Below are 13,253 nucleotides of genomic sequence, written 5' to 3'. Positions count from 1 at the left end.
GCATGCATGCTTTACCTTTTGTCAGCTGTTTGATCAGAGCTGATCCCCTCATTTGTAAAATAGACTTAGAGATGCTCAGATTGAAAGGTGGGATTGAGGATGGACAGAGGGATAATTTGTGAAATGCCAGAAGAAAGGCTTTAGTAAATGCTCATCTTCTCTAAGATTCACTCTCATGAGGTCCTTGAAATGACTGACCTCCCCTCTTTTTTCCTTGGGAGGCTTCATGGATCTGTTGTACCTAGATATTAGCATCCTGATAACAGCAGCCACCAGCCAGGACCAGAAATTGAATATGGTCCTTGAAAACTTGGTGTAATGCAGCTAGCAAACCCACTTTTCCCTTACATTCTGCTTTGAGATAAATTTTCCTTCAAGTTTTTGTTTGTGTTTTGGGGCTAACCATAGTGGTGTTCAGGGCTTACTCCTGGCACTGCACTCAGGGATAATTCCTTGGTCTGCACTCAGGGGACTGTATGTGGTGCCGAAGATCAAACTCACGTTAGCTGAATGCAAGACAAATGCCATACATCCTGTACCATCTCTCTGGCCCAATTTTCCTTCAAGTTTTCTTAAGTTCCAAATTATCTTTAAGATATAGGCAAAATATCCTGCAGACTCTCAGAATAGCCACTGATAAGGTCCTTTATCAGATGAGCGGTATGATCACAGATAGAACCTGCAAACATGCCAGGAAAGAGGAAAAATAATTCTCAAGGTCAAGCAAAACACTTCAAAATCAAAAATGTTAGTCAGATGGCTCAAACTAGAACATAGCTCACCTTACTTTATCCAGGGCTTCTTAAACTTTCCCACATGCAGTTCCTTTTTGCCTGAGAAATGAAACCTCAGGAGAGTACTGGCAGATACCTCAATTCATGACACAGTTGATGTTGAACTAACTTTTGGTCTTTGCATAGTCAGAAACGTTTTGCTCTTGCTAGATTTTCACAATTCTTATATCCAGTGATGTGACCCCAATATGTTACACAAGCCACAGATTAAGAAACTAGGATTGTATAACTGAAACCCAAGCACAAAGATTTGTAAGTCTACAACTGTACCTCATGGTATTTCACTAATAAAAAATTAAAAAAGAAAAAAAAGAAACTAGAATTGAGTCCACCTTAACTCTACCTTGGGTGCACATGGACTTGACTGCAGATTGGGGCTTCTTTTTTTTTTTTTTGTGGTTAGGGTGGTAGTGATTGTGAATATATCCAGTGATGCTTAGAGCTTACTTTTGACTCTGCTCAGCGATCACTGCAGGCAAGCTCGGGGGACTATACAAGGTGCTAGAATTCATACCTGAATCAGCCTCATTCAAGGCAAGTGCTCTACCCATTGTTCCAGTCCCAAGTGGGCTTCCAATGAAAGCACATCTCTAGCTTACAAAGGTCTTTTATAAAGCCTTGTTTAGTCCTGCTCTGTGTTGCCTTTTTCTATCATAGTTTTGTCTGTCTAACTTCAGATTTGAAAAATCATTCTGTTCATTTGTTTCCATAAGAATCCCAAACTTTTCTGATTTCTTGGGTTTTATGCCAGATAGGGAAATGAGCTGGGGCGACTGACCACATGCTACCCTGCCTTATGGCCTTGCCTGCCTTACTGTTTACCCACACCCATCAAATTCCTGCCACGCCTCCCTCTCTCTGGGAAGAGACAGCCAGACCCTAGAGAATTAAGCTTTATTCTAAATCTCTCATCAAGATATCTCCCTCACAATGAGGGTCACACCTTATGAGAAATCCCATTCATTCCCTAAGAGATGGAGCTTCATTCATTTCATCTGCATGCAGTAAAGCTGGCAGAGCCAAGGGTGTCACTATCTCCAAACATCTCCTGGGTGCTGAGAGAAGACCATAGCACACATGAGAATTTGAGGACCAACATGGAGAAGGCATGGAGCCAAGATGACAAAGCTGCCTATGCGGCCAAGTTTAGATGGGATTGATGATAAAACATAGCGCAAACAGTGGTTTCATCTTTTAAATGACACTTTATCTTACTCAGTACTCCACTCTCAGAGACTAGTCAGCCTTCAAGACTCAAGCCTGTTCTTGGACTTGAGAGATTGTACAGCAGGTAGGGTGCTTACCTTGCATGCGCTTGACCCAGGTTCCATCCACCATACCCCATATGGCCTTCCTAACCCCTTCGGGAGTAATATCTGAGTACGGAACCAGAAATAAGCCCTGAGCACTACCAGTTGTGACCCAAAACAAAAAAAAAATAGAGTTAAGCCCATACTTCTTCCAGAGCTCACACTTGCTGCCTCAGAAAAATTCTTGATCTTTATGAAAACTTGTTGCAAGAATTCTCAACAAATGTAGGGAAGTCAGAGATGCTGGGAGGTCACCAAGGTCAAGTATTTCATTTGGCAATAGGGAACATTAGGCCCAATAAAGGAAGACATTTACACAAGGAAAAGGAAGAATTAACCTTAACTACACTAGACTAGGACTAGAAGGTCACTCTGGGCTCCTGTTTCTAGAGATGGTGACCCCTTGATCGGCATGCTAAGTACACTAATTTGTGAAATACTCCATGCTGTACCTGCCACTTGCATTTCCTCATGCCTCCTTCTTGGCAAGTTGGTAGTCCTTCCTCCTCTTCTTAGGAATGATTCTTCATCATTATTCCTGAGTGTGGCTGCATTTTAGAATACTTTTCTTCCTTTCATTCCATTTGGAATGACCAATGGATCTACTTGGTCATAACGTTTTAAGTGGAGCTCTACCATGCTAGACAATGGGGCAGGGTAGAGATAGTGAAATCTTAATATTTGACTAATTCTTGATTTCAGGATGTTCCACTGCTCTTAATTTTTAATTATGTGAGGCTGTTCCCCCCCTAAACAACAACTCTTTGGTTAGGCTCTTGGTCAAAAGCTTTGTGGTGGAATCAGAGGAGTCCTTAGTAATCAGATCAACTTGGAGTAAGCCCTGACTTTAGTTCGAGCAATTGAGTTTCTAGGATTTTTTATTTTCACCTACAAAATGGAATTGATGATTAATTGGGTTACTAAGATGACCAAAAAGATGGTTCCATCATTCTTCCTAGGCCTACTTCGTGGACTCAGTTACAGAGTATTTGGTAGAATTCCCTTCAGACATTTAGAAAAAATAGACAATCAGAATGTAATCTGATTCACCCAGGCCAGAGCTGTGAGAGCCAAATTTACTAAGCAGTTGACATGCTTTCTGGAGCTGCTAAGCCCAGCTCAGATTTGCTCTTTAACTCTTTGCTATTCCTGGATCACAGAAATGTGTTTTCAGAACTGAAATTGGCAGAGGACTGAATGCTTCTCTCAATACCTCCATTTCTTCTACCTCAACTTCTTCCTCTAGATTTCTTAAGCCCCAGTAGCAAGTGAAGTTCCAGTTGAGTATTTTATGAAACAACCAACCAACCCTGAGATTCTTCTTATCTCAATTTACTGTCAGCTTTGGTCCCTTTGTCTTTCTTCTTTCTTTTTTCTCTGTTACTTTCACCAAGACCTGTGCCTCACTAAGAGCAGTAAAACGAGCGAGGTGTTGGAATTATGTGCATGAGAAGCCATTACTAACAGTATTATAAAACAAATGGTAAAGGTAAAGGCCCTCCCGTTGATCGTCGATTTGCTCGAGCGGGCCCAGTAACGTCTCCATTGGAGACTTTGTTGTTACTGTGTCTGGCATATCGAATACTCTCGGTAGCTTGCCGGGCTCTCCGAGAGGAGCGGAGGAATCGAACTCGGGTCGGCCATGTTGGCCGCTTGTAAGGCGAACGCCCTACCCGCTGTGCTATCGCTCCAGCTCGTAATAAAACAAATAATCTCAATAAATTAAAAAAATTAAGCAGTAAAATGGAATCTCCTACATGTCCATCAGGATTAGCTCTAGGCTTTGGCAAATACAGCTTCTTGAGTAATCACCTGTCTTTATTCTATTCTAGCTGGTCTTTTATGTTTTGCACATTGGTTTTCTCAAAACAGTACAATAACCAATATACTTTAACACTCTAAAATAGTAGAGTTGAGGTTGGAGGGATACAGTTAAGTGGGTAAAGTGCTTGCCTTGCATTCAGCTGACCTGAGTTTGATCCCCAGTACCCTGTGTGATCCCTCAAGCCCTGCCAGAAATGACAAAGGAAAACTACCACAAAGATCCTTCACTGTGGGCAGGAAATCTCCCTGAACTTTCTCTGGATTTTACAGAGGTAGAGATAAAAGACAAACTCTACCATTCTTTCCTTCTGTTATACCCTTTTCCAGTGTTCTCAGCATTTACTAGTTCAACCCTTCTCAGTGCTGCTTGTCCAAATGTAGTTCCTTGTCTCTTGAAACTTGAAGAGCTGAGCTAGGAGTGAACCTTGAGCACCACTGGGTATGACAATAGAATAACTAACTAACTAAATAAATAAATGGTGTAGCTGGATGAGAACAAAGCAAGATACAAAGAGGGTCTTGGTTGAGGGTCATGTCCATTCACTTAATATTTTACTGAATACTTTTGTATATGAGGCATATTATATGTTTGGCACTAGGTTACAGAATAAAAAAATAAATAAACGTCACCCCCTTACATTAAGATACTGGCATTGCCAACATCATGTAATGGATCCGAATAAAGTCAGTCCTCAAATCTCTTAGAATATCTGCTCTGGATCAATTTCAATCTTTAAAGGCCCTCCCAAGGAGATTTGGTGTTCTGGACAATATTTTAAATAAAAAAAAATTAAAATAGGCATATCTCTTTTGACAGTATGGTTACCATTAGCTTAGTATTCCTTAGACATTGGAATTTTCTTACCACATTTGTAAGTTAGCCAAACAAATTTTACTCTCCTTATTTTCAAAAATGATGGCCAAGGTCACATACAGTTTTGAAACCCAGCTCTGACTTCAGCACTCTTAATCTCAGTTAAGAACTCCAGATACACAGACGTCTTTGCCCAAACCACATCTATGCCTCCTAAACCATGTTCTCCAGGAAATACAGGTAGAGGGGAGCATGCAAGTGACATAAATATCAAGTTCAGTTCTAAAGACAGTTGCTGATTTAGAGAACTGAAGCTTAGTAACCTAACTCTGAAAAACCTTAAGAGAAACATTCCTCTAGAATATTTCAGCTCTAAATAATATTTCAGCTCTTCAGAAAGCATATTAAGTCCCCAACTCTACCCCTGTTTTGTTTATTTGTAATTTGATGGAGGGAAACACACCTGGTGGTACTCATGGCTTACTACTGGCTTACTACTTACTACTGGCTCTGAGTCCAGGAATCACACCTGGTAGGCTCAGCAGAAGATGCGGAATCTGGGATAACTGTGTCCATGGCCCTACTTCTTCTGTGTTATTGCTCTGGCCCTTACTCTACCCCTGATTTATTGTTACTTCCATGGGTATGACTCCTCAAGACCCCTGGCTAGCCCTGTGTATCTAGGGAATATACACTCAAGACAAGAACATACCCTCAAGACACTCCAACAAAGCCTAATGGAGGAGGCCTTACTGCAAGGACAGCCAACATCCTTCTAAGTTTAGAGGTCAGAGGTAGGAAACTGGAGTGAGGACAGCCTGTATCATACCCTGCCTTTTCAAAACCACAGCTGATTGCAGGGAGTGGGTACATTCAGGGCAGAAAAGTACTGCTGCGGCTCAGTTTAGTGACTGCCTCTCCTGAACTTCCCTTCAGTTAGATGGAGGCATGTCCATGGTCCTGAATCGGCCATTCAGGCTTTCCAGTAGTTCTTTGGACTGTGCTACACTCTTAACTCCTATTTCCCCTCCCCCAGTAAGAGCATTATTGATTTGCATTCTCTCTCAATGAGCATTTTACAATTTTTAGGTTATCTCTATGCAAAAGAAACATTTTTCCATTTTACCATGTACGATGTGCAGAGCTGATATGATGTAGTTTTAGAAAATCCTAATTTCTTTTCAAAAAATTCCTAGAGAATTTAGAGAGGGTGTGCTAGCCCTATCTTTAAAAACTCCTCACTCAGCTTTTGGAATGCCTGGCCACCCCCAAATACTTCCCCAATCACAAAAGCAATATTTTTTTTAAAAAAAGAAGAAGACGAAGCAATTTGTGGTCTCTCTAGTGTTCTGGAAGTCTCTGCTTCTATGCAAGCCAAATGAATCATCTTTCTCACCCTTTCTTCATTTCACTTGATGTAGAAAGATCTGTATCACAGTTTATCAATGTGGAATTCTCCTTGGGCTTTACAGATATTAAATAATTCTGTGCTCACCAGATGAATCACATGAACAAAGAAAGAGAAGGCAGAAAGTAGATGAGAAAATTGCACAGCATTTTCTCTGGTTTCTTATTTGGTCCTGGTTTATTTTTCTTCAGAAAACTTTCCTGAAGTAGACTAAGTACTTTACTATTAGTGTATTTCAGTTCCTTCTAGCTGCCATATTAGAATGAAATTTCTAAGAATGAAAGTTCTTTATTTTTGTTTTAGTTTTGCTCAATATTACATCCAACCACATAAAGAGGATCTAGCATAAAATAAGGACAGACTGGATGCCTTTAAGTGGATTAAATCTTCTGTGCTGCAACTCCTAGGGTCCATTCAGATGTGCTAATAGAGACAAAAGGTCAGAAAGAAGAGAGGAAGGGAGGTGGGGAGAGGAACGCATAGGAATTTGGTAGCACCTTTCCAAACATTTTGAATCACTCTTTATTTTATCTTCTCATAATCCTGAAAGTGGTTTCACCACTTCTTAGGATAGAGAGGAGAGTCTAGGTGTGACTCTCCTGTCACACTTGCTCTTCTGAATCCATCCTGGTAGTTCTGTGAAATCATCTGCCAATTCAAGAACAGTAACTATCTGGGGCTGAAGAAATATAGTAAAGGGGTAAAGGTAATTGCCTGGCATGCAGTTGACCTCCATCCCGCCCCCTGCATCACCTCTGCCAGGGATAACCCTTGAGGCCACTGGGATGGCCTGAGTGATTTCAGAAGCTCAAAGCCTAAATAGCACCATAATCCCCAGGCTTTAGCATTGAACTGTTTGCCTTACTGGCCTAGAATCCCTAGGAGGGATCACTGAGTTCTTGAGCACCACTTAGGAGAACCGAAAAATATTTTTATAAATAAATGAACAAAAACTGTAACCATATTTGTCATTGACAAACTCAGTTTTAAAACTCAATTTTGTCCTTTACTAACTGTGAGAGCTGGGTCCAATCTCTTTCTTCTCCTTGCCTCTTTTTCCAAATGGGAATCATTGCATGAAACCACGCTTACACAAAGAATACCTTTGTAAAGGCAATTCAGTAAAAATTACTCAGGCTGTATTAGAATTCAGTACCTGCCCATTTCATCTCTCTTGCTTCATCCTTCCAAGGTTTTAGTCAGACCTGTAGCCTTCCAAGATTAGTTCTCCAAGGGGGCTCAAAAGCCTGGTTTCAGTCACACAGTAAATGCTCAGAAGAGGAACGCTAGCATGAGAAAGCTTCAGTCAATGCAGAAAAGTTTGGGAAAGGCTGTGGATTGATAATAAATGACCTGTCTATGCAAGGCCCAGCTTCCCATGTTTCACTTTTATTTGCAATGGACCACATCAGCATGGCTTCCTGTTGGCAGTCATTATGCCTGGCAGAGCTGGCATGATGAAGGGGGACATATTGCTCTCACAGCTACAAAGCCTTGCTGGACATAGGACCCGAAAGTCAGTCTTCAGGTGCTGGAGGGATACTATACGAGTTAAAGCACTTATCTTGCTCCTGCCTACTCTGGCTCTATTCCTGGCACTGCATACAGCTCATGGAGCACTGTGATAGTGATCTCTGAGTACAAAGTGAGGAGTCCGTCCTGAATACCACCAGGTATGACACACAAATAAAATAATCAGACTCAGATACCATGAGGTCATTGCTTCCGGGCCTGGTGGTTCTGAGTTGAAGGGCGTAGCAAGTAAAAATCTAGGTGCCCAGGGGCCAGTTGACATGACAACTTGAATTCACACATCACACAGATGTTTGAGCTTGAAGAAGATTGTGATTGGAGCTTATTCTTACAATATTTGAACAATAGGTAGCTGCATACAATAGGGCTTAGATGCCTGCCAAGCAAAGCATGGAGGAAGGATGGAAGGAGTGTGGCATCTCTTTCCTTGGGATATGAGAGTTTCAAAATTAGGAATGAAGAATGCTAGATTTGAATTCACTGCACCTTTGAGGCACATAACTCCCCAATTTTTTAAGCTTCTCTTTTGTCCATATAAATGTCCCGATCTCCCCCAGGCTCCTTGCTTGTATGTAGAAGGTTTGGAATTCCAAGGGGACGAACTCCTGGCTCTTCAAGCTGGCATTAAGTCCAGCTTGAGAATTAGCTTGACTCTCACCTTGCCTCTTTTACCCTTGCCCCCAGGAAACAACAGCCTCCTGACATGCATGCAGGATGGCCTGTGGTCCTTTCCAGAAGCCCTGTGTGAGCTCATGTGCCTAGCTCCACCCCCAGTGCCCAATGCAGACCTCCAAACCGCCCGGTGCCGAGAGAACAAACACAAGGTGGGCTCTTTCTGCAAGTACAAGTGCAAACCTGGATACCACGTGCCTGGCTCCTCCCGGAAGTCCAAGAAGTAAGTGGGGCATAGGTTCCAGGGGAGATGACTCAGTTCTGACTTATTTTTTCAAGGAAGAGCTTGTTTCTTTGCTGGAGCTGATATCCACTGTTGAAATAATTCTGTTCTGTGAGGTCACTTCCCTGAGCTTCTAGTTCCCAGCATAGGATAGGAACATATGCGTGGCTACCACATTGGGATTACTGTGAGATGTAAAGAAGGATGTATATATTAGTGCCTGCAAAGATCCTGGTACATGGGGAAGACTCAATCAGTAGTATCTGTATCATCTCTGTGCCAACACCCATCTGGATTCTGGAAAGAAAGATGGGTCAAAGATGTGCGTAATTTGACTTTTATTCCAAGCCACTTAGAATGAGAGAATGACTTGAAGCACTGGCTTTCCCCAGTGGAAGTGATCCCTTTGTTTGTTTCTTTGGGGTCACACTTGGCAGTTTCCAGGGTTTACTTCTGATTCTCTGCTCAGGATCACTCATGGTGGTGCTCAGGGGATCATATGGGATGCTGGGGAAGGGATTCAGGGAAGCTGTGTGCAAGGCAAGCACCCTACCTGCTGTACTATTGCTCTGGCCACAATTTTATGAATTTCTCTTAGTCCTTAAATATGTGACACATACTCCTCAACCACCTAGTGAGACAGAGAATGGGAATGGGAAATAAGAGGTTTGCTGATTCCAGAATAGGCTGAGTATGCTAGTAGGACATGGATATAAGCAAGGAAATGTGATGCTAGATTTATCCCTCCCCCCCCCCCCCATTCTTCAAGACGGGCCTTCAAGACTCAATGTACCCAAGATGGCAGCTGGCAGGAGGGAGCTTGTGTTCCTGTGACTTGTGATCCACCTCCAGCAAAATTCCATGGGCTCTACCAGTGCACTAATGGCTTCCAGTTCAACAGCGAGTGTAGGATCAAATGTGAAGACAGTGATACCAACCAGGTAAGACTCCTTGAACATGTGTTCCTCTCCTCTATGCTTACCCCAAACAAACTTATATTGTAAGAACCTCTTCTAGACATTCTCTATAGATGCCAGCTTTGTCTAATAGTTATACCACCAAAGCCAAAGTGAAAAACTAGTTTGAATGATCTTCCTTTGTGATATCTGTGAGTTTTGTTTTTTTCTCCCTATAAAACCATGTTTTATTTGTTCAGAGATTCTTAGAATTGAAAAAAAGTTTAGTATTGGAACTCTTACAAAGGAAATTCATGTGTAGGATCCCAGGATATAAAATTGATCAAAGTTGAATTTAAGCTGACAGAAATGACCAGGGCTGTTTTCTTTCTACCCCCGTCACCTCCTAAGTTGAACTCTAAAAGTATTTGAAATTATAAAACTCCCATGATCTTTAGATAGCAACTGACTCCTCAAGTTTCAAGAGACAAGGAACTACATTTGGACTAGTAGTGATGAGAAGTGTTGAGTATGGACTAGCCATGTTGAGAACACTGAAAAAGAGAAGAACACTGTAGCACTGTCCTCCCGTTGTTCATTGATTTGCTCAAGCAGGCACCAGTAACATCTCCATTGTGAAACTTGTTGTAACTGTTTTTGGCATATCGAATATCCCACAAGGAGCTTGCCAGACTTTGCTGTGCAGGTGGGATACTCTCCGTAGCTTGCTGGGCTCTCTGAGAGGATAGAATGGCAGAGTTTGTCTTTCATCTCAGCCTCCGGGAAATCTAGAGAAAGTCCAAGGAGCTTTCCTGCCCCTGATGGAGGACCATTGTGAGAGTTTTCCTCAGTCACACAGTACAATAGGGATTTTAATGGCACCAAGAATGGGCAAAGAAGGTGAGGGATCAGCTGTCTCCAAGATGCCTAAGTGCAAGAGGATCTTCTCCTTGACAATCATCTATGTGGGTCTGATGAGTCCATGAATCCCAGGATTCAGATGTCATCAGCCAGGTGAAGCCAATGTGGATCCAGTGATATCTGGTCCTTATAGGCCTTTCTCAGCACCTCTCAGATGCCAGGCACCACCAGAGCATCCTCTGTAACTCCAGTGGCTGCTCCCCACATCCAGACTACAACCAGGTCCCACCTACAACCATTCTCTTCTATTCCCATTACCCTGCCCTGAGTCACATCCTCGGCCTTTGCTAGGCCACCACACAGCCTCAGGCTCACCTCCCTGCCTTTATTCTCTTGCCTTTCTCCAGAATATTTCTTCACATTTCTGCCAGAGTTCTTTGCTGAGCACAATATATCTGATCATGACCAGTCTTCAGATAAATGTCCTTCATAAATCCCATCATCAGAGGAAAGGATCTAGTTCCTTAGTGTACTTTTCACACCCTTTAACCCATCAGTTGGAATATGAATCTCCCTGGATTGTCAACCTGAAAGAGCTCCTCTCACTTTTCCCAACTGCTTCACTCTTCATCAGCTCCATAATTCAGCCAAGTACCCCTTTACTGCAGTTCCCTCCCCTGTGGGGCCCCCTGCATACCCTCGGGGTTTCCCCTTCATGTTGTTGGCTACGCTGCATTGCAGTTCATTTCCAATCCCCACTACTAAGCCATGAAATCCTTCACTGTGTTTTTAATCTGACCTGTGTTTTCATCACTTGGTATGGGGCCAAGCTCTCACATAGCAGTGCTCTGAAAGTGGAAGGAGCTGAGAAAGGGCCGTGAGGACAGAGAGGTTGTTGAACCAGATAGGGTGATACACAGTGTGGGTATGGTCTGAATGTCAGTGCATTTCCCCCTGCTCCTCCTTATCCCAAGAAATAAACAGACTGTATCCGATAGGTACTACCTGAAAATCCTTTATAGCGAACACACACGGATGCCTGAATACTGGAGTCATTCTCATCCCTTGCTGCCAGGGAAGCAGAAGCCAGAGCCGGAACAAGCAATGGCCAGGGATTACCATGGCCTCACGCAGGCGGATCAACTTCACTCTCATTCCCTTGCATAAAACTATTGCGAACAGTTAACCAAATGGCTGAGCCAAATAATATTCTGGCCATGGTCATGTTATCAAACTGAAACCCAGTCTGCCTGAGGCCTGCCAAGTATCTTTCATGGCCAGTTTGTATTTAAAGGAGAGGAAAATGTAAATTTGTCAGACGACTCAAGGAGTTCTCTCTGGTAACTGGCAGAGAGGCTGGATGCAAAGGAACTGGGTATTACTTGTCAGCTCAAAGAATGAGGGAGTGTATGCCAAATGGGCTCCTAATACGATTGACGTTTCTAGTTTGTACAGAAAACGAATTTCCTCTGCCCTCAGACCAGCGGCCCGAGAGTATTCACCTCAGATCCCCTCTTGCTGCCTGTAAACATAGCAGAAATGTACGGCCCCGGAGCATCTTGAATCAAACAGCTTGTATGGAGCAGGAATGCTTTGCTTTTCAAACAAGTTCCAGATCCTGGCAGGAAAAGATGTGAGCTATTGTAGGAAAGACTCACACTTTCTCTCCCACTGAAAGCAAATGAACAAATAACCACCACTTCATTCATTCCTTGAGAGCCAGTTAGATTCTGAGATTGAATCTTGACTCCACCCCCTACTAACTGAAGGATGTGAATATTTAACCCTTTAACCTTCAGTTCCCTCATGTATAAAATGGGAGACAAGGGAGCAGGAAAACCATGCTATGTCTCTCCTAGTTTATGTGTGAGAATTAAGTAGAGTTAAAAAGAGGTGTAAGAGTGTTCTCTGTGGAATTGTGCAGTACATCTATGGCAGCCCTAGCTGAGGAAAGCACAAGTGAACTAGTCTGCTTTTTTTTTCTTTTTTTTTTGAGTTTTGGGACCATACCCTGTAGTATTTGGGACTGATGCCTGGTTCTGTGCTCAGAGCTCACTCCTGGCTGCTCAGGGGACCATATGTGCTGTTTGTAATCAAACTGGGGTCATCCACAAGCAAGGCAAATGCTCCACTCCTGTATTATCTCTTTAGTTGAAACTAGCCTGTTTTTAATGTCACCAATAATGGAAAGAATCCTTAATGCTACTTGTGGGTTCCTCTATAATCCAGAAATAAAGGCAGTGGTTGAATGTCAGCCCCCTGCCAGTAGCTCCTCCTCAAAAGTCAGCGAAGGGACAAACCATCATTGAGGTCTGGGTCTGTGTGGTAAAACTGGTGTAAATCACAAGAAACCTGTTTTCTTGCTCAGATAAACCAAGAAAAGATATAAATTCTCCAGACTACCACTTTCCATTGTAAATTTCTATTGTGATGAAACAGTTCCTTACCTGATCAAAGCATTATGGGGCCCCTAGTCAAGTTTGGCAACAGAGCACTTGAAATGTGGCTTAAAAGAGTGAGCAGCTAAATAAGAGACTATTTCATTGTAAATGGCTCACATTTAAATGTAGATGGCCACCCTTGCATAGTGGCACCATCTGGAACCGTCCAGCTCTGGAAATCATAGCACATTTATCTCTGTAAACAGAGCCTTGGTGATTAAAATTTTTTCCTGGATGCCAAAGTGCAACAGACAGTTTCACTTGGACAACTCACAGTACACCTTTGAGAAAGGTGAAAGAAACCCAGGGTGTGCAATTCTTACCCATGGTTGCAAGTTTGTACATGGGGTTGCCTGATTCCACAGCCCCTGCCTTGGGACGTTCCAGGGGTAGGCTGGTGGCAAAAGGTGGGAATTCCTTGTCCAACTCTGAGGGAGAGGTGCTAATTGTCCCAGCATTTAATCCAGTTCAGATACT

At 42.8% G+C, this 13,253-nt stretch overlaps 1 protein-coding gene across 1 annotated transcript in view; it reads left to right on the top strand.

Moving 5' to 3' along the window:
- PAPPA (pappalysin 1) overlaps positions 1–13,253 on the top strand; it is a 263,826-nt gene that overhangs the window by 214,410 nt on the left and 36,163 nt on the right. The window contains exons 16-17 of the mRNA XM_056138647.1: positions 8,368–8,578; positions 9,348–9,519. Of these exons, the coding sequence (XP_055994622.1) occupies positions 8,368–8,578; positions 9,348–9,519 (383 nt within the window). The remainder of the gene's footprint in view (positions 1–8,367; positions 8,579–9,347; positions 9,520–13,253) is intronic.

The sequence above is a fragment of the Sorex fumeus genome, unplaced genomic scaffold (genome assembly GCF_029834395.1).
Source record: "Sorex fumeus unplaced genomic scaffold, SorFum_2.1 ptg000129l, whole genome shotgun sequence".
In the NCBI taxonomy this organism is placed as follows: domain Eukaryota; kingdom Metazoa; phylum Chordata; class Mammalia; order Eulipotyphla; family Soricidae; genus Sorex; species Sorex fumeus.
Note: the sequence above shows the minus strand (reverse complement) of the source record. Positions and strands in the feature narration are given on the sequence as shown.